Source organism: Petromyzon marinus, chromosome 7 (genome assembly GCF_048934315.1).
Source record: "Petromyzon marinus isolate PM22_M1 ecotype Great Lakes invasive population chromosome 7, UKy_Petmar_22M1.pri1.0, whole genome shotgun sequence".
NCBI classification, from domain to species: Eukaryota; Metazoa; Chordata; class Hyperoartia; order Petromyzontiformes; family Petromyzontidae; genus Petromyzon; species Petromyzon marinus.
Window position 1 is genome coordinate 6,375,808 of NC_133673.1, and position 15,877 is coordinate 6,391,684.

The 15,877-nt window shown below is 45.1% G+C and overlaps 1 protein-coding gene across 7 annotated transcripts in view; it reads left to right on the forward strand.

Moving 5' to 3' along the window:
- Positions 1–14,233, forward strand: part of ARHGEF39 (Rho guanine nucleotide exchange factor 39) — a 161,329-nt gene extending 147,096 nt beyond the window's left edge. For all 7 annotated transcript variants that reach the window (XM_076065285.1, XM_032948853.2, XM_032948857.2 and 4 more), the window contains 2 exons: positions 6,714–6,796; positions 12,016–14,233. In XM_076065285.1, the coding sequence (XP_075921400.1) occupies positions 6,714–6,796; positions 12,016–12,082 (150 nt within the window). In that variant the 3' untranslated portion in view covers positions 12,083–14,233. The remainder of the gene's footprint in view (positions 1–6,713; positions 6,797–12,015) is intronic.
- Positions 14,234–15,877: the final 1,644 nt, after the last annotated feature.

Sequence of the window (15,877 nt, forward strand, 5' to 3'; positions counted from 1 at the left end):
TTCATCAGTATCGTACGATGTGTAAACCACTCGTGTTATAGTGCACTGATCAGGATTAAAATTTAGTTAATTTCCTCAGATTTTTCTCCCCCCTTTACAAAATGTAATGTAAATGTACAGTATTTATTGTTATGGTTTCATGTTTAAACGTATGCTTTACCCACTGTGATGTGTTCGTGCAATGTATTTGCTGTGTAGTGTTCCTTACTCTGTTATCCTCTCCGTTGAAGTTTGGAGGGAAAATAATTTCACCACTAACAGAGAGACACTTGGGTTGTTTAGATGGTTTGTCTCTTATCCTAAATATATGCAATCTACTTTCCCCAAGAAAGCCAAAAAGCCATTATTGTCTAATTAGGGTTTGCGCGCAATAAATAATTAGCTTTAATCGTAGTTTGCTTATGGAAAATTGCATGTGGAAATGTCATGGCGTACAAATTGGTTTAACTATATATGTGTATAACACACATATGGCAGGCTGGAAATTATTTTACCACTGTTATCAGAATCAGTGCCTTGTGCCTGAAAATGTATGATAAGTTAACGTTCATATATTTGTAGCTTGTAAAGCAGTGCTTGTTGTGAACAATAGTTGTCGCGTATCTTCAGCCTCTGTTTCTACTCTCCTGTGAGTGGAGTCAATTAAATGTCATCGACGTTACATTTTACATACACACACAAAACAACGCAGATTGTGTGTGTGTAGATGCATCCACCGGTCACCTGCATTCAAATCGGTGAGAGCTTTATGGGCTTTCAGTATATACCATTTGCAAGGGAGATCTGGAAAATCATTGTTACCGTGATTTGCCTTCAAATGCATTTGCAGGTGATATTAAACATGGAATTTGTGTGTGTGTGTACAATATGTAAAATCACTATATACAATGCTGTCAGCGACTACCTATGAAGTTGGGCATGGGTGGCCACTGCCACGCCCGACCGTCTTTGTTTCTCTCGTGCCGGTGTTTACACACCACACCAGGTAACTTTATTCGAGGTTCATTCGACACTCAAGCGCACGCGCCACTCACCATCATCGCTGGGTCGCTGTGGATGTGTATTTATCCACGTGCGTGCAATGCACCTCTTGGTTGCGGGTGGATTTTATTTCTATCACCCCCCCCTCTCTCCTGCCCCTCCACCCCATCACCCCCCATCACCCCCCATCCTACCCCTACCGTTCACCCCCCAGGGGAGGTTCCGTTGCATCAGCACGGGCTAATGAAATGATTGAGTGCCGCCGGGGCGCTCGTTTGGACGCGCCAATCAATTAGCGGGCGGGGGGGGGGGCAGCAGCCGTGCCAGGAGAGCGCTAAAGGGAGGGAGAGACAGAGAGGTGCAAGTCGGCTCCCCTGCTGTCATCACGACCACCACCACCCACCACCAACACGGACCACCGTAAAACGAGCAGCCGCCACCGATGTGTGCCCGCGCTCGATCGTCACGGGCCGGCCCCGGAGACAGGCGAGCTCCGGGGCCCGGCCCTCGTTGATTTATAAAACAGCAGGGGTATAATCACGCGCTGATGGATGGTAAGCGACACTGGGCGGGAGACTCTTCATTACAAGAGGCTTGTGCCGCGCGACGCAACGGCGACCAGGCAGCTCCTGAATAATGTGTGCGTAAAAAAAAAATCCCCACCAAACCCCACACACCATGCATGTTTTATTGGCCCCGGGATTTGGCCCTAATTAGGGATACGCTGAGACAAATTCGGCACTTAGGCCTTAATTTGTATTTATTCAGCCACTAGTACGTTAATTATGTCGGGGCAGAGTTGTAAGGAACGTCTCACGTTTGATCGATACCGACACGCGCTCTTGTTTTTTGTGTGTGTTGGGGTTCACCGCCATCGTATTCTGAATATTCCTTTCCTTATATCATTCGTTGGTGTACGCACGGCACACGTTTTGTGCACTTCTGCGGTGAATGCTTCCAACTATGATATATTTAAGCCCAAGCAAAATCCATGGCTGCAATTTCTTACGTTGTGTTTTTGCACAATTAACACAATTTATACTGCATTGTGTGTGCCACACTGCTGTATATTATCTCATTTTAATAGTAATGGCACACTATATTTAGTTTTTTTCCTCTTCCATTTATTCATAACAGTATGTTGTACTGTGCATTTTGTTGTGCGTTAGATACACAGGTTGCCTTGTGAAAGTTATGTTTGTATAGTTGGTGGCAAATGCTTGGTCGGAACATATTTTATTTGATGTTTACAATTGGTATTTGGAAATGTTTTGTGTTTATACAAATCGCTGTGGTTGCTTGTGAGAATGACACTGCACAGTTGGATCGTTGCTGTGTAGAGAGCATGTATTTAAGCAGCTGCGCTTTAAAAAAAAACGCGTTTTTTATGGCTGTCGAGTCAACTGTAAAACATGAATGTGCCCTTGTTAGACGTTGTATCTGCAGCTGGGGGTGAAAGTGTTCTGCTGTCATTATGCTCATCGTTATTTACAAAGGATGATGTCGTGGTGTAATTGGTTGGCACACTGTATTTGCATGTGGGAAGTTAACCGGTCTGATTTGATATCCCGGCACGGGCAGTTGAAACAATAGTGCCAATTGTTTAAATCTCCACGCCCACCAATCCCACTGCCTGTGTTCACCCAGCAGCAGTATAAATGTGTATACCACACTAGACCAGCAAGGTAGAATGTGGTGAAGTTAAGCGTGGGTACTGGTTACCTCTTCCAAGATTGCTGGCCAGCATGGAAGAGTAGGCCAAATACCCTCCGGAGGGGGCTCGCTCGAGCGACGCTTTGGCGGACGCCATTCCATCTGCCACTTCTGGAGAATGTTTGCAATGCGGCGTACGATGGATGCCCAGTACACGGGTGGGATGCATCTGCCCCCTGCCATTAAGGCTCATGCCTTTTTTACATAATCATCACCCATGCTCAATCTACTGCTGAATGAAGTCGTCTTCAATCAGCCGCCGTCGCTCGTGATTCTGCAATGTAATAATCCCGCGAGCACCTGCATACCAGCTGATTGAATTGCCCCATCTCCTCGATGGATGTTCTTTATATCAGGAGGCGTTGGACCTCGCGTGGTAGATGTCCACAATCAATAGTACGTTACGGCGTTTGGCCCAAACGTTGGTTAAAACGTAGGGGGAAATTTGGATTGCGGGCAGGACAAAGCGGATATAGAAATGCGAGAGTGCGTGAAAAACATGTGCGCACATGGACAGATGCCCCTTTTAGTCGTGCGAGCTGCTTGCTGTATAATGCTGTTTGTTTCCACGAGGCCCAGCCCCAGCACACAGGGGGGTGGTCGAGGCAGGACCATGCTCAGCCAACTTTGTCTTCCCACTGCTGATGTTTACTCACTGAGCCAGGGACAATTTGTTTAGGGATATTTGACCTCAGGGAAGTACACTTCAGGTTTACATTCAACCTTCCATCTGGGTCACCAGGATTGTATTGCAATGTATGTGTGCACAAGCCACTAGACCGCCACTACCTACTCACACAAAGACAAAGATCCCCCATATAGCCTTTGAGTGAGGACCTACGAAGGCCGGAACAGCATACGAGAGGGTTGGTCGCCAGTACCACCCCTGGCTGCCTTTGTCTCCCCAGTTGGGGTTGTTTACACACCGCACCAGGTATTCATTTGAGGCGGAGTCGACCTAGGGGATGCCCAGGACCGGTTCAAATAATTGTCACATGTGTTGGCCCTGACCGGGAATTGAACTCGGGCCACCGGGTTTATAGCACAGCGCACTAACCGCTGCACTACAGCTCGCCACACGCACCCGCAATCACACACACAAGCACGCGCATGTACATCACTGCCTCTACATCTAACCCTTCAGTTCATTTTAAATAAGGTTGAAAGTGCTGTGTTGCCTTTCATTGCTTTTTTTTTCTCCCTTGCACTAATCTCCCAGAGTGCATCACTTTGATGCGCATGCACAGTGGGCATGCTTTGAATTCATTTCCATTCATTGTGTCCTCAGAAGGGAATCCTAACTCGGCGCAGGTATGTGACCGATACGTGGGTACAATTCAGAGAGGAATGCCAAGGGCCATGAGACCCAGGCCCACCAGTCAATATCGCAACCGCTCTTAAGCCGAGTCCAGCAGGAAAACAAAACAACAGCGCAAATATATTCAATTTAAACACCGGGTCACTGTATATTTCAAGGATGAGAGGACAGGTTGTTAACCAAGCCGTAGACACTCTGTTACAAGTTCACTTGCGCAGTCAGTATGTGTTCTTGACACCTGTGGCTCTGAATACATATTCGCTTCACCTGGGATTTGTTTGAACAAACACAATGCGGCGTTTGGACGGTCGGGATGGAGGGGCTGGAAAGGAGGAGCTGCCCGTGGGGGTGCTGGCGTATCCCGTGGTCACTGTCTTGGCTCTTTTGGCCAACTGCAAAGTTGAAGCAAGATAGCGCACCGCTCAAGATATATACAACATAATTCCGCGCCTGCTGGTGAATTACGATTGTCGAACGCTGAAATGGTCAAGGCGCAGCTCGGCGATGTCTTGCATCGTGCCGCTGCTGGCGGAAGGAGGCCTGCTCGAGGTAGCTCTCGAGCAGACATGGGCAAAGTACGGCCCCCGGGCCGTATACGGCCCGTTGGGATTTTTAATCCGGCCCGCCGAACTTGTCCAAATATTATTATTATTAAATTACATTTTCCCCTTCTCCTGTAATGCCCCCATTTCCCCATTAGATGGCGCACTTTGACCGGGAGTTACGACATGTTTTTGTATTGTTCATGTTCGTGCAATTTGTTAAATTGCCTTGCAAATAAATGCTTTGCTACCTGTTAAAGGCCAAATCCTTTCATATAATTATTTTTACATGTCATTTATATTAGTTCGCACAACCACACCATCCATCTGTTCCTGGCCCGGCCCCTCTGTCAAATTTTAGAACCCATTGTGGCCCGCGAGTCAAAAAATTTGCCCACCCCTGCTCTAGAGGATATCGTGACCTATTCTTTCAAGCTGGCCAGGTGTCTTGGAAGACGTGGCATACCCACAATTTACTCCACCACACTCGACCTGCCCACTGGTTAACCGTTGTGCACTCATTTGCACTGCTGGGTGGACAGAGGCAGTGCGATGCTGTACGTAAAAAAAAAACCCTTGCCCCATTGCTTCAACTGTCACGTCAGGAGATGGAACCAGCGGCGACCTCTGTATTGTCAATCCTGTTTGCTAACCGTCGCACCACAACAGCACCACTGAGTTGGGGTTAGTACCAAGATGAACACGTGTGCACGTAACAGAATGACACTTTATCCATAGACAAATGCTCCTTCCAGATCAATAATTCCCACTGTGTATGTGTGTGTGTTCAAACTAGACGAACCTTCGATGGGTTTCAGCCTCAGCCGGGTGTGGCCTGTCATACGAATGCTACTCAGTGACCCAATGCGTGCAAGAGCCGTTTCCAAGAATCCCATTTCATTAACCTTTCGTTAAGATACAAATTGTGGTGTCATTGATGAGATTGCGTCGAATGCGTTATTTTAAATTTACAATTAATTACTCATTGATAAAATAAGGTTGCGTTTCTTTAAATGTTATCCCTCAAACGTGTTCTGTCAGCAGGGTAATTTGCACACAGCGCGTGCAAACACAAAGCGAGCGAACTGCCGATCTTTTTGGCCATTCACTGCGCGGCTATGACCAAGTAAAACATGTATGAGTCTTGCATTGAAAGTTTGTACCCTGATGCATGCATTAGATGCATGCACGGACCATAAAGTTCAAAGTTTCTTGCTTCGGCTTAACATCTCTCTTGGGCATCCTTGTACGGCTTGAAATGCTACCTGCATACAAGGTAATACTTATGTGGATGAGGGGGAAGCCCTCCTCCACCAATGCAGTCGACCAGTTTTTATTCATTTTACAGCGGACACATTCACGAGTTCGTGCATGGGGCTCTGTTGCAAGGGGCCAGCAGATGGGGTGCCTCGTGCATTGGATCTGTCCTGGTGCGCCCAGTCATAGTCGCCATCCCGTGTAGGGCAGCATTCAACTCTCCCTGTGGTCTGGAGCCAGTGGTGAAAATTCCACAATTTTAGTGTGTGAAAGAGGCCGGTTTTTTGCGCATAGATTTTTGTGGCGTTGAGATTTAGTTAAAAATAAATATTTGGGCACATTGCTGGCTCTGGTTAGCTGTCGTGAGTGTTCACTAACATCAGCTTTGTCATCCTTCTGCTTTTCCAAAAAAAACCTATTCTGTGATGGGTTTCCAGGTTGGTACCGTATGTACCCATCCATCGGAAACCCATCAGAGAGCTCCGCAGCACACCCATGATAGGCTCCGCAGTAGCAGTATGGGTGGAGGTGACTTTTGCAATGCTGCATAATCTCAGTGTGCCAGGTTTCATACCTGGTCACTCACACTAGTGGCATGTGGCAGGAAACCGAGATTAGCCGGAGAAACCCCACATAACGCTCAGCGCTCCACACAGATTAAATCGTTGATTGCTGCACTGCCATATCCTCCAAGTCGCAGCCGACAACACCTGGTATTTGCAAGCATTATTCTGTCGGAAGTAGCAACCAGGCCAAAATCCTGTTTAGTTTCTGAGATCTGATTAGATTGGCTGCATTCAGGGTGTGCGCGTCTGTTTGTACGGGTGCTAACCCGAGTTCTTATTTTTGGGGCATTGTTGAAGTCGCCGTGAGTTGATGCGCTGTTATCCCCTTTTTTTCAGGCAGATGGACACGAGGAGCATCACGTGAACGGCAACATGGACACTTCTGCAAAAAAGACACGGCTGGTGCAGCCACCCACACGGTAGGCAGTCGCTGCAGATTACCGGGCTTTATTTTCATCGAGAAAATGCCTCCGCCTCGTGCATTCCACATACGCATGGATGGGCGCGCTTAAGAAGCCGGCTTTGGGCTGAATCAAATTGTGGGCAAGGCTCACATTAAAGGACGGCCCTTTTTTATCTGGAGGAATGACGCTTCTTCAGCAGACGAGTTTAACTGCGGTGCTGTGACTCGTCGTCAAAGGGCTGATTGAATCGCCAGGTTTGGGGTATTGGCTTGGCTATTTATAAGCGCTGTACGATTCTGCAGGGTTGTTTTTTAAGATGATGGCAAAAAGTGGTGGCTGACACGGAACCAACACAGCAAATGCGGTATATATATGTCTAAATGTAATGCTTTTCTGGGTGGTGCATGTCGCCGTTGACGGTCCTAATTCAGTAATGGAAATTCCACGTTCCTATGGCAAGGATCAATTTCTCTACAAGAAATCGGTCACTTTACAACGAGTGGTGCAGCAACAACCCCTTAGGTGGTTGCTTATATGACTGGCCACGTTGGAGTGGCGACACCCGTGTCTAAAGCGGCCCCAATTTGAACCCAACAATGGAAATAAAAAATGTATACACAAATGAGCTCAAGGGAAGAGGTAAAATTAAGGCATGAGATGCTGTGTGTACGGATCTTGACACTTTTAAATATATTGCAATTGCAGGGGTTTGTGTGTACAAGGGTGGACCTTGTTTGGCTTGCCGCCTTATCATCAAGGCAAGTGTATTGGGTAAAATTGACCGATCGTAGGACATCTACCCTCCCCCTGGGAGAGACTCATCAAACCAGAGTCCCCTTCAAATTAGTACGCCCCCGTTGTAGGCTCCTCTAGCCGCGCGCAATGTCAGTAATTAAGCAAAATAAATAATCCGCTGGGTGGCACTGCGGCCAGCTGTTCTTCACCAATGAAAACCCAGAGGCTAATTAAAGAAAGAGGGAGGAGGGGGGAGAGCAGTTTACTCCTGTCCCCCCCCCCCCTCATTTCAGGGTTTAATTTTGTGTTAAATTTTAATTAAAGTGGCTGTTTTACAGTTCAGAGCACGTTTTGTAGCGGCACGCGGGTGCATGACAATAAGGTGTGTTTAAAGTTGCAGGAAGATCGTTCCCTGTGGGTGCACACGCGGGGTCACAACGTGCCACATTCACGGGCAGGGGATGATGATGGCGCAGACAGAGAAGGCTTTATTTCTGCTATGTTTGTCCTCGCCAAGTCTTCTTTCATTCTTCAGCGTGCGCAACGTGCGAGCAATTGTGGGTTAACTTTCAAGCCTCTGTTTTTTATTTTATTAATTCAGTGTGTAGTCTCAATGTGGTATAAACCACCATCACGGATTACCGTATTCACAGTTTTCATATCCCTGATAGCTTTCTCAAATTATATTTTCACGAATGAATCTTTTTTTTTTAAGCACAGACGCTTGTTTGTTAATTTCACACTGTACATTTTCTTTTCTTTTTTTAGTCAAAGGAATTTGTTCTGTTCGTGGCTTAAAAACAAGGTGGCATGTTCACCAATATATCCAACGTGAATTGACAAGAAACTTGTCTTGGAGAGGCCTATGACGGTTTGTTGTTGTGACTATTATACTGATAACCAAATATCTGCAGGGTTAATGCTGCATTGATTGGTACAGTTGATTGATTTTAAAGAAAAAAAATGCCAGCAGTTTTAGTTATTTATTGACTTCATTTTTTACGCTCGCTGATTTAAAATGTATGATGGAATCAATTAAGTGTAGCCATCTGAAAAATGCATTTCAAACTAAACGGACAAATGTGTTTTTTCTTCTTCTTAACAACCTTGGAAAGCCTCTTCAAACGAGTGGGTGGCAGTGCTCATCACTGTTGGTGGTTCCAAACCAGTGGTGGAAATTCTACAATAGTAGAAACAAGCGTTACATTTTTTGCAACAATGGTACTTTTTTTGTATTGACCAAGGAGGGACGATGCGCGAAGTCGACCATTGACTGGCATTTTAAATGTGAAACCTTCCTAATGCGAGTGAAAGAAACTCTGTACCCACAGTGCCACTTGACGGAATTACATCTCTTTTCGAGGTAGTTAAAATGTTGTGGCAAGTGCTCTTACCGAATGAGGCGGGGGTCGGGGGGTCAGAAAGTATAGGGACTTTGACATTCTTCTGTCACCAATGTCAATGTGTTTTCGGAAAACATTTCACAATACACGGGGCGTGAAACCTGTCGAAGATGAACATGCTGGAATGACATCAACGAGTGGACCCAGCTCAGCTCGGGGAACATCAATCCCCGAAGCTGACACCGATGGATAGTTGGAATGTCATAGTGCGCATTCTTTTATTCCACGCGTTGCTACTAGATGATAGATGTGACATCAAAGATGGTGGCACCCTTGCACAACTGCACATTAGAAGAGCAGCGAGCTGTTATCCCTTTGTTGTATTTAATGATGTAAACCTTAGTGAAATGTATCCAGTAATAAATTTGCCAACTGTGTAAATGATATATTTACAAATAGGTAGAATCGCTGCCTGCAATCGAGACGTGCATGTTTGTGATGATGATGTAAGTGATAGGTCAGTTGACACTTCAACTCCAGCCAACGTCACCCGTGTTGAGAGGTTGGTTTTGGATGATACAAGAATAGAATTAAGCATGTATCGGTAGTCGTAGGGATATGCATGGAAATGTCATCCAGTAACTTCATCGAACAATTTTGATTGCAGCTGTTTGATGGATTGTTGCATCACAAGCCCATGAGGGATGGCAATAGCTTAGGGAGGCCAGTAGTGGATAGATCGTGCAGATTGTCCCCTTGTATGCTTGAACCAGGTTTTCCTGGTTTCTTTAAATGGGCTCTGTTTATGGTTTCAAAAAAGTATTGACAACCGTGAGTTGGCAGGGTGGCTCAGAGTACTCAGCTGACATGGCTGAGGTCCTGGAATCAAATTTGATTCTGAAGTACAGTGAGTTGATGGCTTTGGCCTGGTGACTAATGACTGCACACAAAAGGTAACCTATGACATTTATATTCTGGTTCTTTCGGTAGAGTCACGTAGAAGGGAAACAATAAAATAATAAAAATATAAAACAATAAAATTCTCACGACGTTTCGACTGCAACACAAGCAATCATCATCAGGTGTGAAAACCACAGCAAGAAAATTTGAGAATTTTCTTTCTTGAAAATTTTCTTGCTGTGGGTTTCACACCTGATGATTATTGCTTGTGTTGCAGTCGAAACGTCATGAGAATTTTATTGTTTTATATTTTTAGTATTTTATTGTTTCCCTTTTACGTGACTTTACCGAAAGAACCAAGAATATGAATCCCTGCAGTCACGAAAGCTTTCAATCAAAACTATGACATTTAATTTGGTTCCGCACTTAATTTGGGTAAGTTAGTCTCTCATGCAGAGCTGGTGGGAAAGCGCCGCCCTCTTAGTGTGTGGACCAGAAGTTATCTGAAGGCATCTGAAAGGTAGCTCTCTGATATTCACTTTCACACTTACTATTGGCTGTTGTCCAGGGCAATCCACTACACTGTGGAATGTCGGGATGGATATTTTGCCTGATAATGCTGGTGTCACAACCAGAATAAAATTAGGTGGGGTGGGAGGGGGGTCGGCGGGGGATGAAGTATTAATAAGTTATTAATATTATCCCAAATTACAGCATTGATGATGCTGCAAACGTCATGCAAACCGTTGAAAATGGTTTCCTAAGATAACCTTTGCAATGAATTGCTTACGAAGCTATTTACAATCGTGTTCACTGCCGCGGTACAACGTACACATGGATAGGAAGGCAAGAATATGAAATTAGAGAGAGAGAGAGGGAAAAAACAATGCATCGGGGTCATGTTAGATTTGCTCCAATATAAAATGTTTCACAGACCCTTTGACGTCACAGAATTCTAAGGCGCTGTACACCTCTCCTGCAACGCTCTTGCACATAGATTCATTGCGTTTAATTATTGACGTGCTGCGTGTCTTCTGCCAGTTCCTCAAGTGGGATCGTACGCGGGTTTTGCTTTAATCATTGAGCATTGAGCTGTGCAGGGGAAAAAAAAACAATGATCATGCGGTGCAACATTTATTTATTTTTTTCCCCAAATATAATCCCCTCCCTCCACACTTGTAAATGCTTTTTTTTTCCCTACCCTGTTCCCAAGCTTGCGCATCTGCCTTGTTGTTACGTTCTTACTATTTTGTGGTGCAATGCGAGATTGTGTGACCAGAGCATGACGCTCCTCCTGAATCTGTTTGAGATGTCGCGACGCGTCAATTCAGCCATCGTAATCGATGATTACGCTCGCGAAACGTGGATCAGTTTGCACGTGTGTGTGTGTGTGAAGAATGGACTATTTGCGATTGCTTATAATAAAAATACTAATTATATGCTTTCGTTGGAGTTAGGTTAAATAACAATAAACAGGACAAGTGAGATGTAAAAATAGGAAAAAAAGTATCTTTGTTTAATAAATGTGACCATGTTAGTCCCATACCCTTTTTCAGCCAGGAACCTAAATAAGCGGGATTTTCCTTTGCGAGTTATCGTCATGTCGTAGTTTTTATTTTTATTTTATATACTTTTATTTCTTATATCTATGTGACTTTACCGAAAGAACCAAGAATAAGTCAATAGTAAGTTGGGTAACTGCAGTGTTGTAGGGGGTGTGTTTAATTATTTAATTCAACTTTATTGGTGGTAAAAAATTTTTTAAAAATCTGTCATTGGGCCATGATTTAAGTACACTATCCACTCATGTGGATGAGGCCAACTCATCTTTAATGTCTACTTACAGCAGATCTCAGCAGATAACACACTCTGACCAGTCCTATCATCCACTTGACTTCCCACAAAGCTGTGCTAATTTTATTGACTCTATAGAAGTGTGAGTCAGCCCTTCCACCAGAATTGCAACCTTCATCTGGGTTTTGAACTTACGACCTTCTGGCTGATAGTCAAGCGCTCTAACCATAGCGTCAACTGACTTTATTTCCTTTTCCGTGACAGCACTATGGTGCGCTACATATCTCGCACGCTGTTCTCAAGCTTAGGGCGTCAGGCTTGTGCGACAAACACAGCAGTAAGACACAGGGTACTTTGATAATGATGGCGACGACGACGACGACGAAAGAAGATGATGATACATTAGTCCCAATGTTGGCACATCACAAACAAAACGCTTGTTGTATATGTGTCCCCTGCCAGGGCTGGAGACGGTGATGTGAGAAGTCTCCCTGCTGCTGATAGCGAGGGCATCTGCACCATCCTGTGAGGTTGGCCTCCAAGCGCCGGGCTTCTAAGCCACCCAGCGTGCAGCAGCGGGGGAGGGGTGCACTGCTCACTTCGCGGTCCGCCAAAGCACACGCAAGCCGGGAGGAGACATTTGAACCTTATGGCGGGTTACCCCGGGGTGCCATAGTACCCCGGCTCTCACACAATGTCCGTGATGCAGTCATGTTTAGTCCGTTGATGGTCGGCGATGCGGCGATCGACTCATCTCGACGAGCTGTACTCACGATGCACCACCGCCACGGTGTGTACCGCGAGCGTTCAGGGTTCCGGCGCAATCGCCCTCGCTGCGTTTCGACATCGCGGAGTGTGGCACCGCTGATTTGGGATTGATTGGTACCCCCAGTCGCGGAGTTTAGGTACACCCCTGGAAAAAAAAATAGTGTCCCAGAAATAAAATATTTAAATTGCCTCGGCCATTTTGTATCATTTGGTACCCCGGGCTACCACCATGAGGATCAGTTCAGGCAGCTCGGACGACGCATCCGTTGTAACGTAAACAACCGAGGTGTGGTCGCGATGCTTTTTTTTTTAAATAACAATTTGAAATACGTGCGTGCTCACACACTTTTTTTGTTAAACAACATCCTCACCTCGAACATGAAGGTATTTGTTATGTGTGAGAATGCAAGGCTGTTAATTGTCCCTCATGCAACCAGGTACAAGCCCGTTGAGATTTTTTAAATATATATATAAGGGAGGATTATGGTTATGGAGGGTCTGTTTTTATTCATCTTTATTCATTTATTTGCTTCAGGTAGTTTTCGTTTGGGATGCGGTTTTAATTCTAATGAAGGGATGGTCACATGGTGTTTGACGTGGGTGCAACGACCCCCATCCCCATGGATTCGATGGATAGTCGCGATTCAGGGTCGCCGTTAGATTTAACAATCGCTTATTTTTTTTAAACGTTGCCGTGAATACAATGGCTACTTGCGGCAGGAGGCGGGTCACACAAACCCATCGCGAGCGACGTCTACGATAACAAATATCGATTACAACACTCACGATTCGATGCATGTCTTGCGAGGTTAAGAAGCGATGTCAACCGGTGCCTTCACGTTTAACTTCTCCCGCGTGACATCAGACAAGGAATTCCATGCAAGCACTACCGGCCAGCTTTATTGGACGCTGCCGAAGTGTAAATGGGTCGCTCACTGGAATTTCAAAACGAGAGGTCGCCGTTTCAATCCGCCCGGTGCGCCGCAGTTGAAACTCTGGGACAAGTTTATTGAATGCCCCCCCATACTCTGCCCCTGTCCAGCCAGCTGTATAAATGGGTACTCCACAGTTAATCGATAGGCTGCTCGCACACGGCGGCCTAAAGCGTGGGTACTGCCACCAACTTCCAAGACGTGTACCCAGCGTGGAAGAGTAGGCCGGCCTAATGCCCTGTAGAGGTGCTCTCAGGAGCTTCCTTATCGTCAAGAGGCCCTTCTGTCAGGAGTGGTGTGAGCAAGGACGGACTCTTTGTTACTGGCCAGCTCCCAAGAACTGAACCACCAGACCTCGTCGCAACTGCCTGAGTGGTACTCTTCATATTGTATGTTGAAGTTCTTTTGCACCATACGTAACCGACCGTGTTCAGCGGGGGAAGGACAATAAACTAGGCTGCGTAGCCATTCCAGCTGCTCGTAAACAAGGAGGTTTAAAATAAGTCCGTCCTCTGTGCTGTTTTAAAAATGTTTTGACCACAGTTTTTACATTCAGACGCCAACATTAATGCTTTTCAGTTATTTGTATTGTATAAGGTTAAAATGAAGATTGAAAAAATATCCTTCGGTATATTTTTCAGCCATAGGTGAAATATGATAAATCTGCCAGTAAAATTCAGCTATTGATTCATATTGCATGTGAGATTTCAGTTTTATAACAGATTAAGCATGGTATGCAGTCGTTAATTTGCAAAAAGATATATTGTCATACGGTGTTAAACTAGAACGTGTTTTAAAAATTACATTCATGCATAGGGTAATTCACTTATCTGTCAATTCCTTGTGCAGTGTTCTTGGGAAATACGACACAGACCATCCGTGTGACAAAGACGTGTTTTGATTTTAACAGATGTATGCTCTTTGCAGCCTGTCAAAAACTGTTTTAACATGTAAATAAAAATAAAAAATAATTGTCCGTATCGTGGAAACAGGGTGTTTCAATATTGCGATTCAATTCATTAAGAGCCATTCAGAAAAATGTTGGAAATCCATATCCTTAGTTATATTTTTCCCTACATAGTCTAAAAAAACAAGTGCTGCCAATTTCACTAATGACGTACGTCTCTTTATATACCGTCAAGTTGTAACGGCTTTTTACTAGGTGATTTTTTGCGAGTGCAGATATTTTGGGATTCATCTGTGGACACAGCCCCTTTCCGATGGTGATCCTCGGAAACATTTGTCAACACGTTCCCGACGCCCGCAAAACAACATCAGACGCAGAGTTTTGGGATTCGAGGCGGGGAAAAAAATGCACTTTCTCTTACAGTGCCACCAATTACGCCAATTCCACAGAGTTCACATCCTTCTTCCGTGGCAGGCTCCCATTTGTCACCATCTCTTGGCGTCATGTGTCGGATTAATGGCCGTCCAGATTTTAATGTGCCCCCCCCCCACCGCTTCTGAAGGAGCAGCATTGAAGGCATCACTGCCGCACGGGCGGAACACCACTGTACAACACCGTGTGCCCTGACGGGGGCGGCCCTTGCATGTTTTGCGGAATTAAATTTTGCATTTTAGATTTCATCACAATCAGGTTCTGCGCATACATTTTGGAATTTGGGTTTTGTCATTTTTTGAGTGCACTGTGTGTTTGTATATAAGCTGTGGTGGGGTATTGGTTAGCACACCGGACTGGCTATCCGGATATTGCTGGTTCTACCTCCGGACCCGGCAATTGAAACAATGGTGCAATTTTTTGGGTTTTCAAACCCCCTGCCTCTGTCATGCAGAAGTGGGAACATCATGACTGACGATGATGTGTTTATAAAGATGTATTGTACATAGCATTACTTGGCTGAGGAATATGGAATTTCCACCGCTGGTTCAGGGCTTGCAGTGGACTTGAGCACCAACTAGTGATAAAGCATACTGCTTATTATTAGTAGTATTATTCCACAAAAAATACTATACCTGCGCTATTGTTACTTTGAGAAATATTGCAAAAAATCCATTTTCGTCTGCGAGATAATTTCTCACATTAATGGTAATGTTGGACGTTTTTTTAACCTAAATAATGGCTGTGTAACGCATGCCATGGAGTTTGCAGATATAAAAGATGTGCAGGTCTTAAATCCACTGTTAGACATTACAGCACGCACAGCGAGCACTGCTCTCGAGTCACAAACCCACATGTGCCACTACAAGAAGGATCACAATGAATGATGTCGCTGAGATCGTGTGTGTGACTCGCGGTGCAGGACAGGTGCCAGTAGAGAGTAATATGGCACGTAGGTTTATGACCTATCTCTGCGGAGTTCAAGTGTTCTCTCCTTGTCTTTGTTCAGTTTGTATTTTCTGTGGCCATTGCACAATCATCCCAAACAGGGCCTTTGTAAAATAACATGTCTTGTGGCTCAATCTTTCGCACACCTCCGATTAGCACGGTTGGCCACGTACGGTGCGAAATAAGTTCAACATGTGTAAACTAACAAAATATTTCACGAGTATTTTTTTAAATGTTTGAAAAATAAATGCTGGCAATGAAGTCATCCGAGCATCGTCTAAAAGTAGTGAGGTGGAGGGTGTCCAGGTGCAACAGAGGTGACAGCGTTGAGCTTGCA